Source organism: Sciurus vulgaris (genome assembly GCF_902686455.1).
Source record: "Sciurus vulgaris genome assembly, chromosome: 11".
Taxonomy (NCBI): domain Eukaryota; kingdom Metazoa; phylum Chordata; class Mammalia; order Rodentia; family Sciuridae; genus Sciurus; species Sciurus vulgaris.
In genome coordinates, this window is record NC_136472.1 from 36,953,983 (window position 1) to 36,968,953 (window position 14,971).

Genomic DNA, 14,971 nt, shown 5'->3' on the forward strand with positions numbered 1-14,971 from the left:
TTCAGTTCAAGTTATGTTTGCAGAGAAGGAAGTTTTCCAGTTTAGTGATGGGGTTGAGGGTTTCTTGGCAAAGTGGTTACTTTTCTATTAACAGAGATATGGTCCTTCTTTTGATCCCCTCTTTATGCTTGAACATGGAAATAATACCCAATCTGCAGCCCCTTTTCAATCATAAGATAAGCAGCCCAGGAAATCTGAAGAGACAGACACCAGCCCTGACAGTATGAGCCACTGAACACAGACAGCAGATACTTTCCTCCAAATTTTTTCTGTGAAACAAATCAACCTTTATTTGCTTAAGCTACTGTTACCAATTTTCTGTTACTGACAATTGAACATAATTCTGATACAATGCATAAGTACTCTGGAGAATTAAAAGTTCTCTATATATTAAGTATGTGATCTTTTTCCTGCCAAGAAATTCATTCCCTTGGATCCAAATGGCTAATTTATATATGCCCTTTAAGACTGAGATTTAGCAGTATCTACTCTAGGAAATATTCTCCATTGGATTAGCATTCTCCCCACCCCTTGGACTTCTCAGAGAACCCCATAAACAATTCTACCAGTACATGCTATATTGTTTTGTAATTATTCATTTGTCTCTTTACCCTACTAGATGGTTAAAATGTGTCAAAAGCAAGAATTCTTATTTTAGTCATTCAAAATATTTTCTACCACTTGACATAAAACTTGGCATATGGTAGATAAATCATTAAAATTTTGTTGAAATACTGAATAAACCAATAAAAGAACTATCTGAAAGGTCATGAGGTTAATGATAGTCCGTGTAGCCTTATGATTCAGTTTTATTTTTGAAACACAGCAAACAGCTTTCTAATTCCTATTATTACTTTCAGGGACCCTAGGTTGGGAAAGCATAGGTCTAAGCAGTGATTTTATTATTTTAAAAGTTATTCCACTTGATCCCTATTTGCATTTACTACTCCTATTCCCCAAATTATTTTATACCATATATTCAGTATTTATACTCATCTATACAAAAATATTTTTTATTGGTATTTTTAGAATTTTTGTTTTTTTTGTTGTTTCATGATGATCAAAGACATCTGGGGATCCACTTGACATCAAAACAAATGCTCACGTTATCTAGGAGTTCCTTTCTGAGTTGTCTGAATTACATCAGTATGACAGGGAATCTGGAAGCTTCTTGATGATGAGACCATAACTGGGTCCTGACCATGTCTGTTGCAGTGAACAGTAACTGAGGCTAGGGACACTACATCAAAAAAGAAAAAAAACATCTAAAAGGTGAAGTGGTCTGATGTGGGTCTGAACTCTATGCCATTTTCTGAAATGCTGTCCACATACATTTTTGTTTGGCTGATTCCTGTGTTCTGCCAGGTTTCAGTTCAATATATACTGCTTAGTCCATTTTGCACACCTTATCTGCAATAGATTCCTTTCCCCAGTCCTTTCCTACCACTGTTCCCTGTTTGATTTTCTAAAAATATGAAATTAGTTTGTTTGTTTAGTGGTTTATTAGTTTTTTTTTTTTTTTGGGGGGGGGGTCAGCTATTTCTTCCCATTAGAATAAAACAGACTCAAATAACTTCTGAAGGTAAATGACCTATACAAGGTGACAGATGGGTGTGATCAAGTGAATCTAAGTGAATCTATGCCAAATCAGGGTTCTTTCCACAAGTGACAAAATAGGGTTTACAAAGCTATTTATTTATTTAAAAAATCAAATCAGTGCACGCTATGTTCTACAGTGTATAGGGTGTGTAAATGAGTTTTTCACCTCATGACACCTATTTCTCAGTGAGGAAGAAAGGAAAATAGGAGTTAAAATACATGACCTCTTTTCATGTGGTGATATGTATATCCAGAAATCTGGAGCAGAGTAAGAAATAGAGGTCTTAAGGAGTAATATTTCAGCAGAGGCCTGGATCTAAGGCCTAAGAGAACGGATCACACGAAGATCTGGAGATGAGTACTCAGGCAGAAGGGCCCTGACACAGGAGGCAAGGGTAAAATGTCCCTGATGTAAGCAGAACTCCATCTCTGCATGAAAAAGAGTAAGAAGTAGTGTGGTTCACGTGAGCAACGGGTGAGCAGCCAGCATGAGGAAACAGAGGGAGACGGGAGCTCATCTACCATGGCTTTATAGGCCCTCTTTCCCATGGGTGTTTCTGAAGAAAATTCTGGACATGATATAACTCATAATGTAAGAATTATAAGATCCTCTTTATATCCTGAAAGTTCATTCCCTTGAGCTTCTATGTGAGTTGGAATGGGAGTGGGGGTGGCGGGAAGGATGAGTAAGAATGGCGACAGGCAAAATGCAGTTGAGAGAAATGACATAACTTGGACAAGGATGGAGGGATGGAGGTGATGGGAAGTATTTCGATTAGCAGATTGACTGGAATATGAAAAGACTGAGAGAAGATGATGAGGGTGCTTCTTGCACTGGGGTCTGAAAAAAACAGGATGATGCCATTTACTAAGAAGCAAAGTCAAGGATGAGGGCATTTTGGAAAAAGAGGAGAAAACAAGGGTTGGGTTTTGAGCAAACATAGTGATGACAGCAAAGACATGGACTATAGGACAAGGTGGGCTTCTCTAAGTCCTGACTCTTGACACTGCCAGTTCTAACTGGGCAACGCTGGACAAGTCATTTAATCTCCTTCAATCCCCTCATCTACCTAATATGGGGCTAGCAAAACCACCTCTCGGGAATCACAGAACAAGGAAAGAAATGTCTGTGTACACCTTTAAATTATAAAGATGCTGAATCAAGGTCAATTACCTGGTTTCTTTGGCCAATTCTAGTAAAAGACTGTTTAAATCACTAATATTTGAATCTCGGCTGTAAACACAATTACATCTTCACAAATCCCATTATAAAAATACCTAACTTTATATAACACAATCCTTTTTCACCTCCAGAAATTTTTTTTTGCGGGAGAGGTCGGGGGTGGGGGGCTACTACTTCTCACTAAAATTAAATTCTACCAGAGAACTGATCTCATCTGCCTTATTTACCCTGTATCCTTAGTACCAAATGCTGTGTTTAAGTGCTTAATATGAGCTGAAAATGAATAAAAAGAAAGAGGAAAAGTGTGTTCATTCAATAAAACCACTGTGCTGGCCTTCAATTTCTTTACAGGAGTGTGTGGAGGTTAACAGGCTCTGTGTATACTTCAGGGTGTTGAGGCTGTCTTTGGGAGGCTATGCAGAGTTGAAGAGAGCCAAGTCCTGGCCCAGTCACTTGCAACAAGTGTGAGAATTAGAATATATCCCTCTATCTCTCTAACCTTGTTTCATCATTTGTATAGTCAACTATTTCAGAGGATTAGTGTACTAAATGAGATAGTGATGGTACAGAGTAAAAATTTCGTTCTTCTCTGCCTGGTCCTGCAAACTGTAAAAAGAGGAAGCAAACCAGGAGCCCCAGAACACGGTCTAATGCTTTTTCCCCTTCTAGCAGTCATCTTGCATTTGCTATGATTCTTCAGGGAGATAATCTCTAGCTGCTATGTCAGGGAATCTAGCCCAGAGGCCAAGTTGAAGACCTGAGTGTGTTTTCAAAACAATGAGTGTGAGCCTACCTTGCAAGAATATTAGAGATTTGTTTCTTTTTTTCAACCTTATAACAACTTACATTAAATGGCTGGTGCTATTCCATAGAGATAAGATCATAAATCTATTTTAAAGAACTTTACATGCTCATTCTGCCACCAATGTGCTTCCTCAGGTCTCATCAAAACTAGGGAATTTCAAGTCATCATAAATCTGTGACCCCCCCAGGCCTGCTGGAGACACTTTTGGTGACATCATCCCTTACAGCTACCTGACTGTTCAAACACACTGAACTCATATATTTAACTTATTGTACTGATTAATCTGTTCATTTAATAAGCATCAAGTAAGTGCCAACTGCACATCCATCCTTAGTAAAAGAGTCAACAGACACTAGGTGGTTATTAAATGTTATGCACTACAGGTCATTCAGTCCTCACTTCATCCCATAAGTACAGATTATTTCCATTTTGCAGATAAGAAAATGGACGCTGAAGAAACTATCTACATAACTCCTAATAAATAGTGGGGTTAGTATCCTAATCTAGGTCTCTCTGACGTCAAACCCCATGCTGTTTGTCACTATTCTCTAGCAAGTAGGTCCTGAGAATGTATTTGGCACCTATAAGGGGTTTAGGTGTTTTCTAAGAAGAGATGAGGTCAGAGTATGACCTTCCTCTGGGAAGAAGACAGGTTTACATGAAAGATATAAAATAATAACATAAGAAAAGGGTCACAAAACCATACAGGGCACTAAAAGTGTGAGTGAATATAGTTAGGGAATGGTTTTCTTCTATAACCAAGCAACAACATGAGCAAATTGGACTAGTGTAAGCATCACAGATTCGAATGCTTATAAGACCTGACAGGTAACATAAATGAATGGGCTGGGCTAGAGAGAAGCTGTGGCACATTCCCCAACAAATAACAGTGCACGTTCACCTGGTCACTGTCATGGAGAAATGTGGATCCAGTATTGACAGAACTTTTTCAAAGAAGGTAAAAAATTTGCTTTATGATGTAAAGTCTTGGAATTTTTAAATGTTCAGAAATTTAACACTGAAAAACAAAACAATATCCACACATACACACTTCAATCAAACAAAACACCTCCTATGGTCAGATTTGACTGATAACTTATCAGTCTGCAATATTTAGATTCAATTATTATTTTATAATCTTCTTACCATCAAGGACCCCTATTTACTCTCCAGTTTTCAGAATTTGCAAGTCTTTAGATGACAGAAAAGTATTTTTGAGTATTTGATTAGTTTTATTATAAGAATTAAATGCATTATTAATAAATGACAAATGAGGTCATGATGTGAGAAAACGAGTTAACATAAACTTTACCCTCAAGAAAGAAACTTGGCATTTTTGTTAATAAGTAAAAACCCATTGCAACCTAATGTTAAGATTTCCCATCAAATTTTTTGGAATACTGTGAACAGTGCATAGGCTTTTTTTCTATTTTCATGAATCCTCTTGGGAGCTGAGTATCAAGAGTTAGAAATTACTGGATTAAGCAAGCGGTCTCTATGATTTAGCAGGATTTAGTGCAGATAGGCCTTGTAGGAAGAAGTTAAAATTTGGAGTCAGAAATAGATGGAAGCCTACCTAGCCCTTAACTTACTGGTTAGATGACCTTCAATGAATTATTTAGCTTCTTTTATTCATTTGCAAAATGAGAATAACTCCACCTATTTTGCAGGACTGAAGAAGGAGTAAATTAAATCACATATGCAAGCTACTTTGTAGGGTGACTGCCACTTAGCAGGGGATTAAATAATGAAACTTCTTTAAACTCTGTTCTGTAGTCTACACCCAAAGTCCATGTTAAACAGTCTCCCTGGGTCACCTACGATTAAATCTGAGTTTTAAATCCTCATTCCTCACCTAAATTTCCTATCTTGCCTTTTCTCTGAAGGGTCTTGAGCAATGTTCCTCCTCCCCAAAGCTCAAGAAATACAATGCAGTGAATGCTATACTGCAGCACAGAGCTGCAAGCAGCCTTAGAGATGGCCTATGGTTTTAGAGAGAAGCCTTCCTACTGTGTGATTAAGATTTCCACCGTACCTACCACTTGATGGTCAGCTCTCATCTGAATGAATTGTTTCTTATGGCCAGAAACCATCAGAAGCCTCCAAAATCATGATTATAGGCAACACTTAATATTTTAGTCAGGTTTTTAACACTGTGACCAAATTTTTCTGACAAGAACAATTTAGAAGAGGAAGTTTAGTTTGGCTCACAGTTTCAGAGATTCAGTCAATGGGCCCAAGTGAGGCAGAACACCATGGCAGAAGGATATGGTAGAAGAAAGAAGTTTAGGACATGGAAACCAAAAGCAGGGAAAAGTGCTCTGCTCTGCTCAGCAGGGACAAAATATAAACTCCAAAGGCGTATCCTCACTGATGGTCCTACTCTAGTTATACTATCTGCCTACAGTGACCACCCAGTTAATCCACAGCGGTGGATTAATTTACTGATTAGGTGAAAGCTCTCGCAACCCAATCATTTCACCTCTGATCCATCTTGCACTGTCTCACACACGAGCTTTTGGGGGACACTGTATATCTACACTACAACAGTGATTACCTATGTGCTAGCCCTATTAGAGGAGATCACATATCTGTACCATTTTCTGCATTGTATAAGTGAAAAATATGTAGTTTACAAAGGTAATTTCCCAAGGTTATATCCATTAGAGACTAGTTAGTGCAGTGTCTTACTATTTGACTTTTGAATCCATGTTTAACTTCAAAGCTTGTGGTGTTTCCATTGTATCAAGTTGCCTCTCTTCAAATAATGTATCTGTGGTGGTAAATTTTTTAATATATATGGATAATCTTCTTTTCCAAAGACAGAATTTAGGAGAATAATGCTTCTTGCCTCATTCCCACAAGAGACCAGAGACATAATACCACCATAGAAAAGGCAAAGAAAAATAGATGGCTACACCCCCAACCCTCTCTCCTTAATTCTCCCTCCTGGAATAAAGCAGCAGCACTGAGGATTATCTACTGCAGATTCAACCTGAAACTGACAGAGGAAGTGACCTTGTATGTTGACAAGTCTGGTCTTTGTTCTTATCCATATCCAAGTAAAGATGATCTTCAGTTAAATCACGTTTATGATTCATGTTTTTATTCCCATTATCACAATGTAACTAAAGGAAGCACGGAGATAACAGCCCATTTAACACCATCATTGTGATTAAAATAGTTCTCACTCAAAAATGAATAAAGCAAAAGCTCCTCTCTCTTATGTGGGAGCCACTACAGCATACACACTGATGTAGGCACATACACCTACTGCCTTTTATTACATCTTCATTCAAGGAACTCCAGGTGGTTGATGACAGCCTGAGTGTTAGAGCTGGAGAACCACAAACTCTGTGTTTGAGTCCTGTCTAAAGTCATGACTTGACATAGGTAAGCAGATATCTGAGAACTTTTCTTTAGTACCTCATGTTAACTGCTAAGTAAAAAATCAATCTTTGTTCCCATCTCTAACATAATTTACTAATAACTGAACTCATTTGTATAGTGTTCTACTATTCACAAAGTCATTCAAATGCCCATCATAAGTCCCCAAGGAAGCTGGTGAGGCACAAATCAAGACTATTTTGCAAATCAGAAAACAGACACTCTAAGAAATTGGAATTTATTCCTGGTCACTGAATTATTAAGAGATGGAACTAAACCAGTGATTCCAAATTCACGGCTTTTCTCATATACTCTGATCTGTAAGAGGCAACAGCAGGGAATGAGCAGCAGGGGTAGGGGCCCTGTGCTGGTTGAATGGTCACTATTTTTCTGTGAAATGCTAAGTCTGCAAGAAACGGATGGACTCTGAATGTGGGCAATTATGGGTACTCTGTTGTCTATTGAAAAAAAAAATGTGTTAGATAAATCTAAATTGTCATCTTAGACTGTTTATCTTAGCCTCTTTAGGGCAGTAGAGCAGAATACCTTTCAATTTTGCCTTCCTTTCCCAATTTATCCTTCTTCCCAATTTATTTCCTACCTTGGAGAGGAGAAGCCCTAAAAAACAACACTTCCACTTTTTTTTTTTTTTTAAACTGTAGATGATTGGATTAGCTATGACCTCCTAACTCAAGAGCAGCTAATTAACAGACAGATGAATGGATGGATTTCCTTTTGAGACAGTGATGAGGTAATGGTGAATCCCACATCAGAAAATTCCTAAGCAGTTAAAGGGCGTCTGGGCAAGCTGAAATTACAATGGCAAAAGAGGAGACAAGTAAACAGAGGAAGCTGCAGGAGAGAAGAGTAAGGCAAGAAAGAGGAAAAGAGAGAGAGAGAGACACACACAACCCCCAAAAGAACATTCTCTAGTCCTAATCATCTCTCACTCCTACCTCCACCAGGCACAGAAGTATTTACTTTGATTGAGTCCTGTGAAATGTAACATGTCTGTTCTATACCCCAATGCCCCAAGTCATCTGAACATTTGGGTGGATTTCTGTTTCTTACAATTACATAGTTGCTGACTAATAAAAAACAAGAGATGGTTACAACAGAGAACTAAGAGTAGAAGATGTTAAAAAAAAGAAACAACATCTCTACCAGAACGCACAGGAAAAAGAATGAATAAATGTAACTTCAAGATTGAAAAGGGCCTAAATTATGGCTGCCTTAGAATATACCCTATTTATTTATATTACATCCATGTTCTTTTTAGAATCAGGAGAAAAAAAGGGGGCTAAGCTCTCTCCTTACAAAATAAAGTATGATGCTGAAAACTTAAATACTGATAAAATAAAAAAACTTAAATAGTGATAAAATTATATCTATTTTTCCCATTGTAAACCATGGTTCAAATTCCCCTTACAACAAATAATTAATATGATGTCCATTCTCTATTCTCCACCAATCGACTTATTGTTGTACAGCTCCCTTCAGGTCACTGGTCTGAATAGTCAACATCTGTAAAATTCCCCCATTTCCCAGAAAGAACCAATCACTTTTTATTCTGCCTCCCACACCACTTAAAACATTTCTCTATGTGAGCTCTGATACTAGCATATTGTAACTTCTTGCTCACTGGACTACAAATGCCTCAAGAGCACGATCTATAGTTTATTCTTTATCTTTCCTGTGCCTCATACTGTACCTGGTACTTACGCTTGTGGAATAAAGTAATGCTTGCCCATTAGCTCTGTCTCATGAAAAAGTCCAGAAACAATAATAAAGACTTAAAATTTTTTCTGGGCTGCAATTATACACACAAATGATTTAATATTTTAACTGAGTTAGCTTGTCATTTCAGTTAGAAAAAAAGAAAAAAAAGAGACACCCTCCTTCAGTATCATGTCAGAATTCATTCAAAGTCTGCCAATGGATGAGATAGGTTTGGGAATAAGGAATTTCATTAAAAAAATGCAAACTATTAAGTAGAATAAAACTTTTGTCTTCAGGGATCCCAAACTGTGCAAGAAATTTAATACTGTAAAGTCAAAGTAACCACTTAACTGAAAAGACTCTGAAAAAAGTACCAAACTCAGCTTTTTTGCTGAAAGAGTTAAAATGTCATGATATGGAACTAGACTGAATTTTCTGGGAACATAATTTATGAGTTGTGAAGGTTAATATGAATTGTCAAATTGATTGGACTGACACTTAGGAAAAACCTAGGATTAAAAGACTTGTGGGTATTTTTATGAGGGTGTTCCCAGAGGGTGTCCCACACTGGCATGTGGGACAGCAAACTGAGTGGAGAGACTTGCACTGAATGTGGGCAGCAGCACTGTACAACGGGGGGGGGGGGGGGGGGGGGGGGGGGACGGACCCTGATTGGAACAAAAAGCAAAAGAAAGAAGATGCCACAGTAGATCCTAGGTGGATTATTCTTGAGCAGGTGTCTACTGCTGTTTTCACTGCCTGTAGACATCAGACTCCAATTTCTTCTGTCTTCCAATGTGAATTTTCACCAGTGATTCTTCAAGGAGTAGTTTCCAGGATTCAGTCTCAGACTGGGGCTGCATCATTGGTCCCTCTTCTTATGAGACTTCCAGCTTCTTGAAATGAGCAGCTGCTGATTCCTCCAGTCATTGTATGACTATCCAATTTCTGATTGTATAAGTCAGTCTAATAAATTATCTTTTATAATTACATTTATATGTGTACACACACACACACACACACACACACACACACACAATCCTCTGAGCTGCTTCTATTCCTCTAGAGAACCCTAACACGTGAGTCAAGCAGACACTGGTTGACGGCAACTCAGATTTATTAACTACCTATGATGCAAAGTGAAAACACATTTTCCTCTTTGACAACTATACTTTCCTACTGGCAAAACTGAGGAAAGGTGATAGGAAGCCCTTAACAACTGTGATGTGATATTGAAAGGGCTCTGCTAAAGGTCACAGTATCACTTATTCACTGTATTTTCCAATTTTAAATAGGAAGAACAAAAACTTAAGGAGCATAACTGTACTTTTGCAGCAGACCCAATTAATACAGTGCTAACTTAGATGGACTGGTATCTGAGGACACAGTAAGTGCCCCACTAAATTAAAGTTATCTGAATCCCAGAGAAGTGCTGATTTACTTACCTACCCATATGGGTAAGTTGGACCAAAGACACATCTCAGTTTATCAGAGACAACTTCTTCCTAATCTGCTTACTATAATGAAGATCAAAAAAGTAGGGGAGGCCCACCCTGACTGAACAAGATGAGACAAGAAAGCAAAAGAAGAAAGATATGAGCATAATGTCTTTTTCGTGCAGGAACTATTAACACATTAAGCCTGCACAACAGAGGGGTCAAATGATTGCTAGACTCTCACCAATCACACTCTTTCCATGGGGAAGGAGCAATTAAAGGCTAAGAGAGGTAAGAAGCTTGCCCTTGAGAAGGGAAAGAACTGGCAAAAAATTTGATTCCATGATATGTGGGAATAGGGGGAAATAAGTGTTCTTCCCAGACTTCTAGGCTGACATTTGTGAAGATACTAAAAGATGCTGGAGAACAGAAAGCTACATTAGTCCGACAAACTCAAGGTCCTATGGGATCCTAAGGATCCCACCTTGGAGATGAAGAATAAATTCTTTTCCTTTTTGGACTCACAGCAGAGCAAAGGAGAAAGTGAGGGCTATGAGTAAAAGCCAAAAGGAAAGGCACACACCCAAATAAATATACTCAGACCAATGCAAAATGGAGTTGTTACAGCATCTTTTGTCTTCAAACTAAATTTCCCTCCCACAGCACCATTTCCACTAGCCTGAAGTCTTCTAGAAAAGAGACCCTGGAGTTTCAGAGCCAGAGAGAGATGGAAGAAACATTTTGGGCCACATCAAATTCAGGACTCTCATTTTATAAATGTTTAAACTCATGCCCAGAAAAATTCAAGGACCTTCCTGGGTTTATATAACTAACTAGAGCCAGAGCTAGGCTTGCTCTACAAGCTTGGGCTCTTGATTTCACCGTCCTTCTCCTTTATTCCTCAAATACAGTCACTCATTAAATCACTCTGTTTTCCCTACCCTTGTTTGCCCTACCTGTTCTTTTTCTCCCTGTTGCTACTATTCTTATCGACATCTAAAACTTCAAGACCTTTTACCTAAATCACTGCAACAACATTCTAATCTAGTATATTTGGAATCTTCTCCCCTTCTAAAATCAAGCAGCTCTGCCATGACAGTGAGTACCTGCTCTACTGGAAGGAGCTGTGTGATTTTGCCACTGTTCTTTCCCCTTTGCCTGCATACCCCACATAGGGCCTCTCCTTTAGTCTTCATTCTAAAATAAAGGAGAAGGGAGCAAGGCTAAAGCTGATCCACAACAGATATGCAGTATGTGAAATAAACTGTTTTAGTCAGATTTTGTGTCACTGAGACCAAAATACCCAACAAGAACAACTTAGAAGAGGGAAAGTTTACTTGGGACTCACAGTTCCAGAGTTATCAGTCCATATATGGCCGACTGCAGTGTTCTGGGCCCAAGGTTAGACAATGCATCATGGGTGAAGGGCCCAGAGAAGGAAAGCTGCCCAGCTCAAGGCAGAGTCAGGAAACAGAGAGCAAGAGATGGGGGAAGGAGGCTGCAGAGAAGAACAAACCTTCCAGGGCACACCCCAGTGACCTACCTCCTCTCCAGCCATGCCCTACCTGCCTATTGTTACCACCCAGTCAGTCCATTCAAACTAGGATGGACTGATTAGGTCACAGCTCTCATAATCTTATCATTATGTTTCTGAATATTTCTGCATTAACAGAAGCTTTTGGGGGATACTCATATAACATAGCATAAACATTTGTTGTTGCTACTGAGATTTCGGCATCATGCGCATATACCACACACCCAAGGACGTTTTTTAATTGAATGAATTATCTCATTTAGGCCTCACATCAACTTTATTTTAGATACTATTATTGTTTCCATTTTCACAAATGAGAAAGTCAAGACCTATAATGTTTAAATAGTGGGGCTATGGTTACATAGCTAGTAGGTAGTAAAGCTAGAATTCAAACCTGGAACCTCTGGTTCCAAAGCCCATATTCCTTAACCAGTGTATCACACCAATTCTGAGACCTCTTAAAACTGCTAGAGTGAAATACACATTTGGTCCTTAATTAAGTATTATCTTATTGCTGAGTATTTCACTTATTATAACCTGAACTCTTCCAACATCCACCATTTCCCCTTAGTTGTAAGCAAACTGAAAGTCAAAATTTCATCCTAACTTGAGCACCTGTCAGGGTTCAATAAAGACTTGTTCACTGACTGTAACTGGTTCAGGGCAAGAGTTCATTCTTATTTCTAGTCCTCAGGAAGTTAGGAGTCTGGCTTGAGCCCTTCTTACCTTGACTCAGAGCTCCAGAGGCAAAGACCTAATTTTGAAACAGTTTTAGGATTTGACAGAGATAAAACCCTTCAAGAAGGAGATAATTTCCTTCTTGCCATATGTCAGCCCTATCACTCAAAGACTAGGAAGAAGAAAAATGACTGTCTAGGAATACTATTAAAAGAAGAATGGGGAAGCATGGTCTCAGTCAGAAAAGCAGGAGTCAATACACAGTCTGTTTATTTTGAGAAATGTCTCAGGACAATAAATTTGAGTTCACACCCTGCTTTTCCAGAGTAGCCTACACTATTGTTGGTTCAGATAGGCCACCATTCTCCAACCTCGACAAATATAAGACACAGGTCTGGGGCTGAAAGAGCAGCTACTGTTATGAAAGCACCTGTGTGGCCAGTCACTTGCCAAGGATAGGGAGAAGAACATTGCCCAAAGTTCTCTAGAAGATCTTTTGCCACTGTCCTGAGAGTACAGTTTACTCCTTCCAAGGCTCTCCTTGCTAAATTCTCACCTCTTTTGAAGGCTCAAACAGCTTTCATAAGGCAAGTGAGTAGGCTTTAAACAAAAATAGCAAGGATACCAGCCTTGAACAGTTAGACTGAAATTCATCTTTAAAGGAGACATGATGGGAGAAGTTTTACTTATTTCAGTACATGCATATAATGTTGATTAGACTCTGCAGCCAGATAGCTTCAGCTCAAACACCAGCCCTACCATTTATTAGTTGTGATTTTAGGTAAATTATTTAATCTTTCTGTGTTTAATTTTTCTCTTCTGGGAAATGGGGATATTAACACTGTCTAATCTTATTAGGTTATTATAATGATTAAATGGAATTATGACATGTAACATTCTAGAATAGTGTCTGGTACACAGTAAGCCCTCAATCAGTGTTAGGTATTAGGGTCAGGATCATTATTTTCTAGGGAACAGCCATGGACTTAAGAGTCCTAGTTAGTCATTTTTCAAGTCTAGAATATGGCAAGGTATTATTCACATACATAGTCAGCAAATAATACAACAGATCTATTACACATTACAGAGATTAAGAAAAACAACAACCCTGAATATGAATGCTGTCTTGCAGGAGCTCATAGGTTGTAGGTGTGACATTAATTATGGACATTAATTATAGAACAGAGAAGAAAGTGGTAAGACCAAAAATGCACTATAAAGACTAAAGAACCAAAGAAGGATTTATTGAAAAGAGGCAACCAAGTTTAACTTTGAAGGAATGGTAGAAATGGCCCAGGTACAATGGAGATAGCCAAATCTCCCTAACAGCACAGCATTAGAGTGAGCAGCAGGTAACATACACACTGGCTATCAACTTTGTACTAGATCAGGAATGATGTTTCCATGAGTATGGTAAGGAGGCTAAAACTATTTCCAATCCTCTTTACTTAAAATAACTTCCCTTTAATTAAGATAATATTAATATGCTTCTCTTTGATGCAACCACAACAAAAGATGAGTAGAGATTACTAAATAAATGGCAAAAAATTACCTCCAATCATTGTCTCAAGATAACAGCCAATATGCATACGTGAAGGTTTCAGTACTTATTAAGGACTTAGTAGGTACTCAGTGAGTGGATTCTATTATAATTTTACTAATGTTATTATTCTTCTCAAGGAATTCAGGTTTTCTCCCATTTATCATCTTGATAAAGAATCAACATTTGCAATTTGATTCAGTTCAGAAAGAAGAAAAGGATCAAACTTGGAGGCTAGAAGACATGAATCTCAGCCCTACACCTGAGTCACCACCTCCCCTATGGAAACTCCTTTAGGTACTATGATCTGTCTCATCCCTCTTGCTGTCTCCAGGAGCAGGTACCAATTCTTCCTCCTCACCACCTTCCTTCCCTTACCCTGGGAGAAGCAGGCAAGGCTCAAAGAACAGTCCAGTCCTTTGCATAAGGAAAAAAAAGCCTCCCCATGTCCTTTGGTTTGAAAAATAGCACATTCATGATTAGAATTTACTTACTTGGTAGGAACAAGATCCATACTTATCAATACAACTTACAGCCACCAGGACTTGTACTGTATTACCTGTCAGCCTCTATTAACAAAAAATCATTTTGAAACCATGGGTACCCACACTGGTCAGAGAATAACCAAGATGGTTTCTTAGGTGAAGCATGGGGAGACAAGGATAGGAACTACTAAAATCACCACAAAGGTGGGATAGTAAGGAATAGAGGATAGCAAAGTGCATGTATTTCTAAAAGTAGTCCTGCACATAGTGCTTACAAAAATTCCTTTAAACTAATTTGGCAACTGCATAGAATGAGCTTTCTCTTTGCAAAGAGCATTAGGACAGATCTGGTTTAAGCAATACAAGTATTAATCATTTCTAAGCATAATCTGGCATGTTCCTGAAACAAAACAAGACTGAGAATAATCAAGAAAAACTTTCCTATCATTTAGGTAGCCCAGTCAAAATTAATTGTCCCTAGATGCTTAAACATGATTTGATTCTTAGCAACAAGTACATTTTGATGCATAAGTATATTTTGTCTAATTATTTGGGAACCATATGGCTTGGACAAGTTATTCTTTGGGCCAGAGTTTGAGAAAGAA

General features: G+C 38.3%; 1 protein-coding gene across 6 annotated transcripts in view; it reads right to left on the reverse strand.

The window, feature by feature from the left end:
• TRIM44 (tripartite motif containing 44) overlaps positions 1 to 14,971 on the reverse strand; it is a 132,927-nt gene that overhangs the window by 25,139 nt on the left and 92,817 nt on the right. The window contains exon 5 of one of the 6 annotated variants that reach the window (XM_079104402.1): positions 8,366 to 11,326. The exons of the other annotated variants lie outside the window; for them this stretch is intronic. Coding sequence (XP_078960528.1) covers positions 11,134 to 11,326 — 193 coding nt within the window. The 3' untranslated portion in view covers positions 8,366 to 11,133. Of the gene's footprint in view, positions 1 to 8,365; positions 11,327 to 14,971 lie in introns of those variants that run through there. 6 annotated transcript variants of the gene reach the window in all.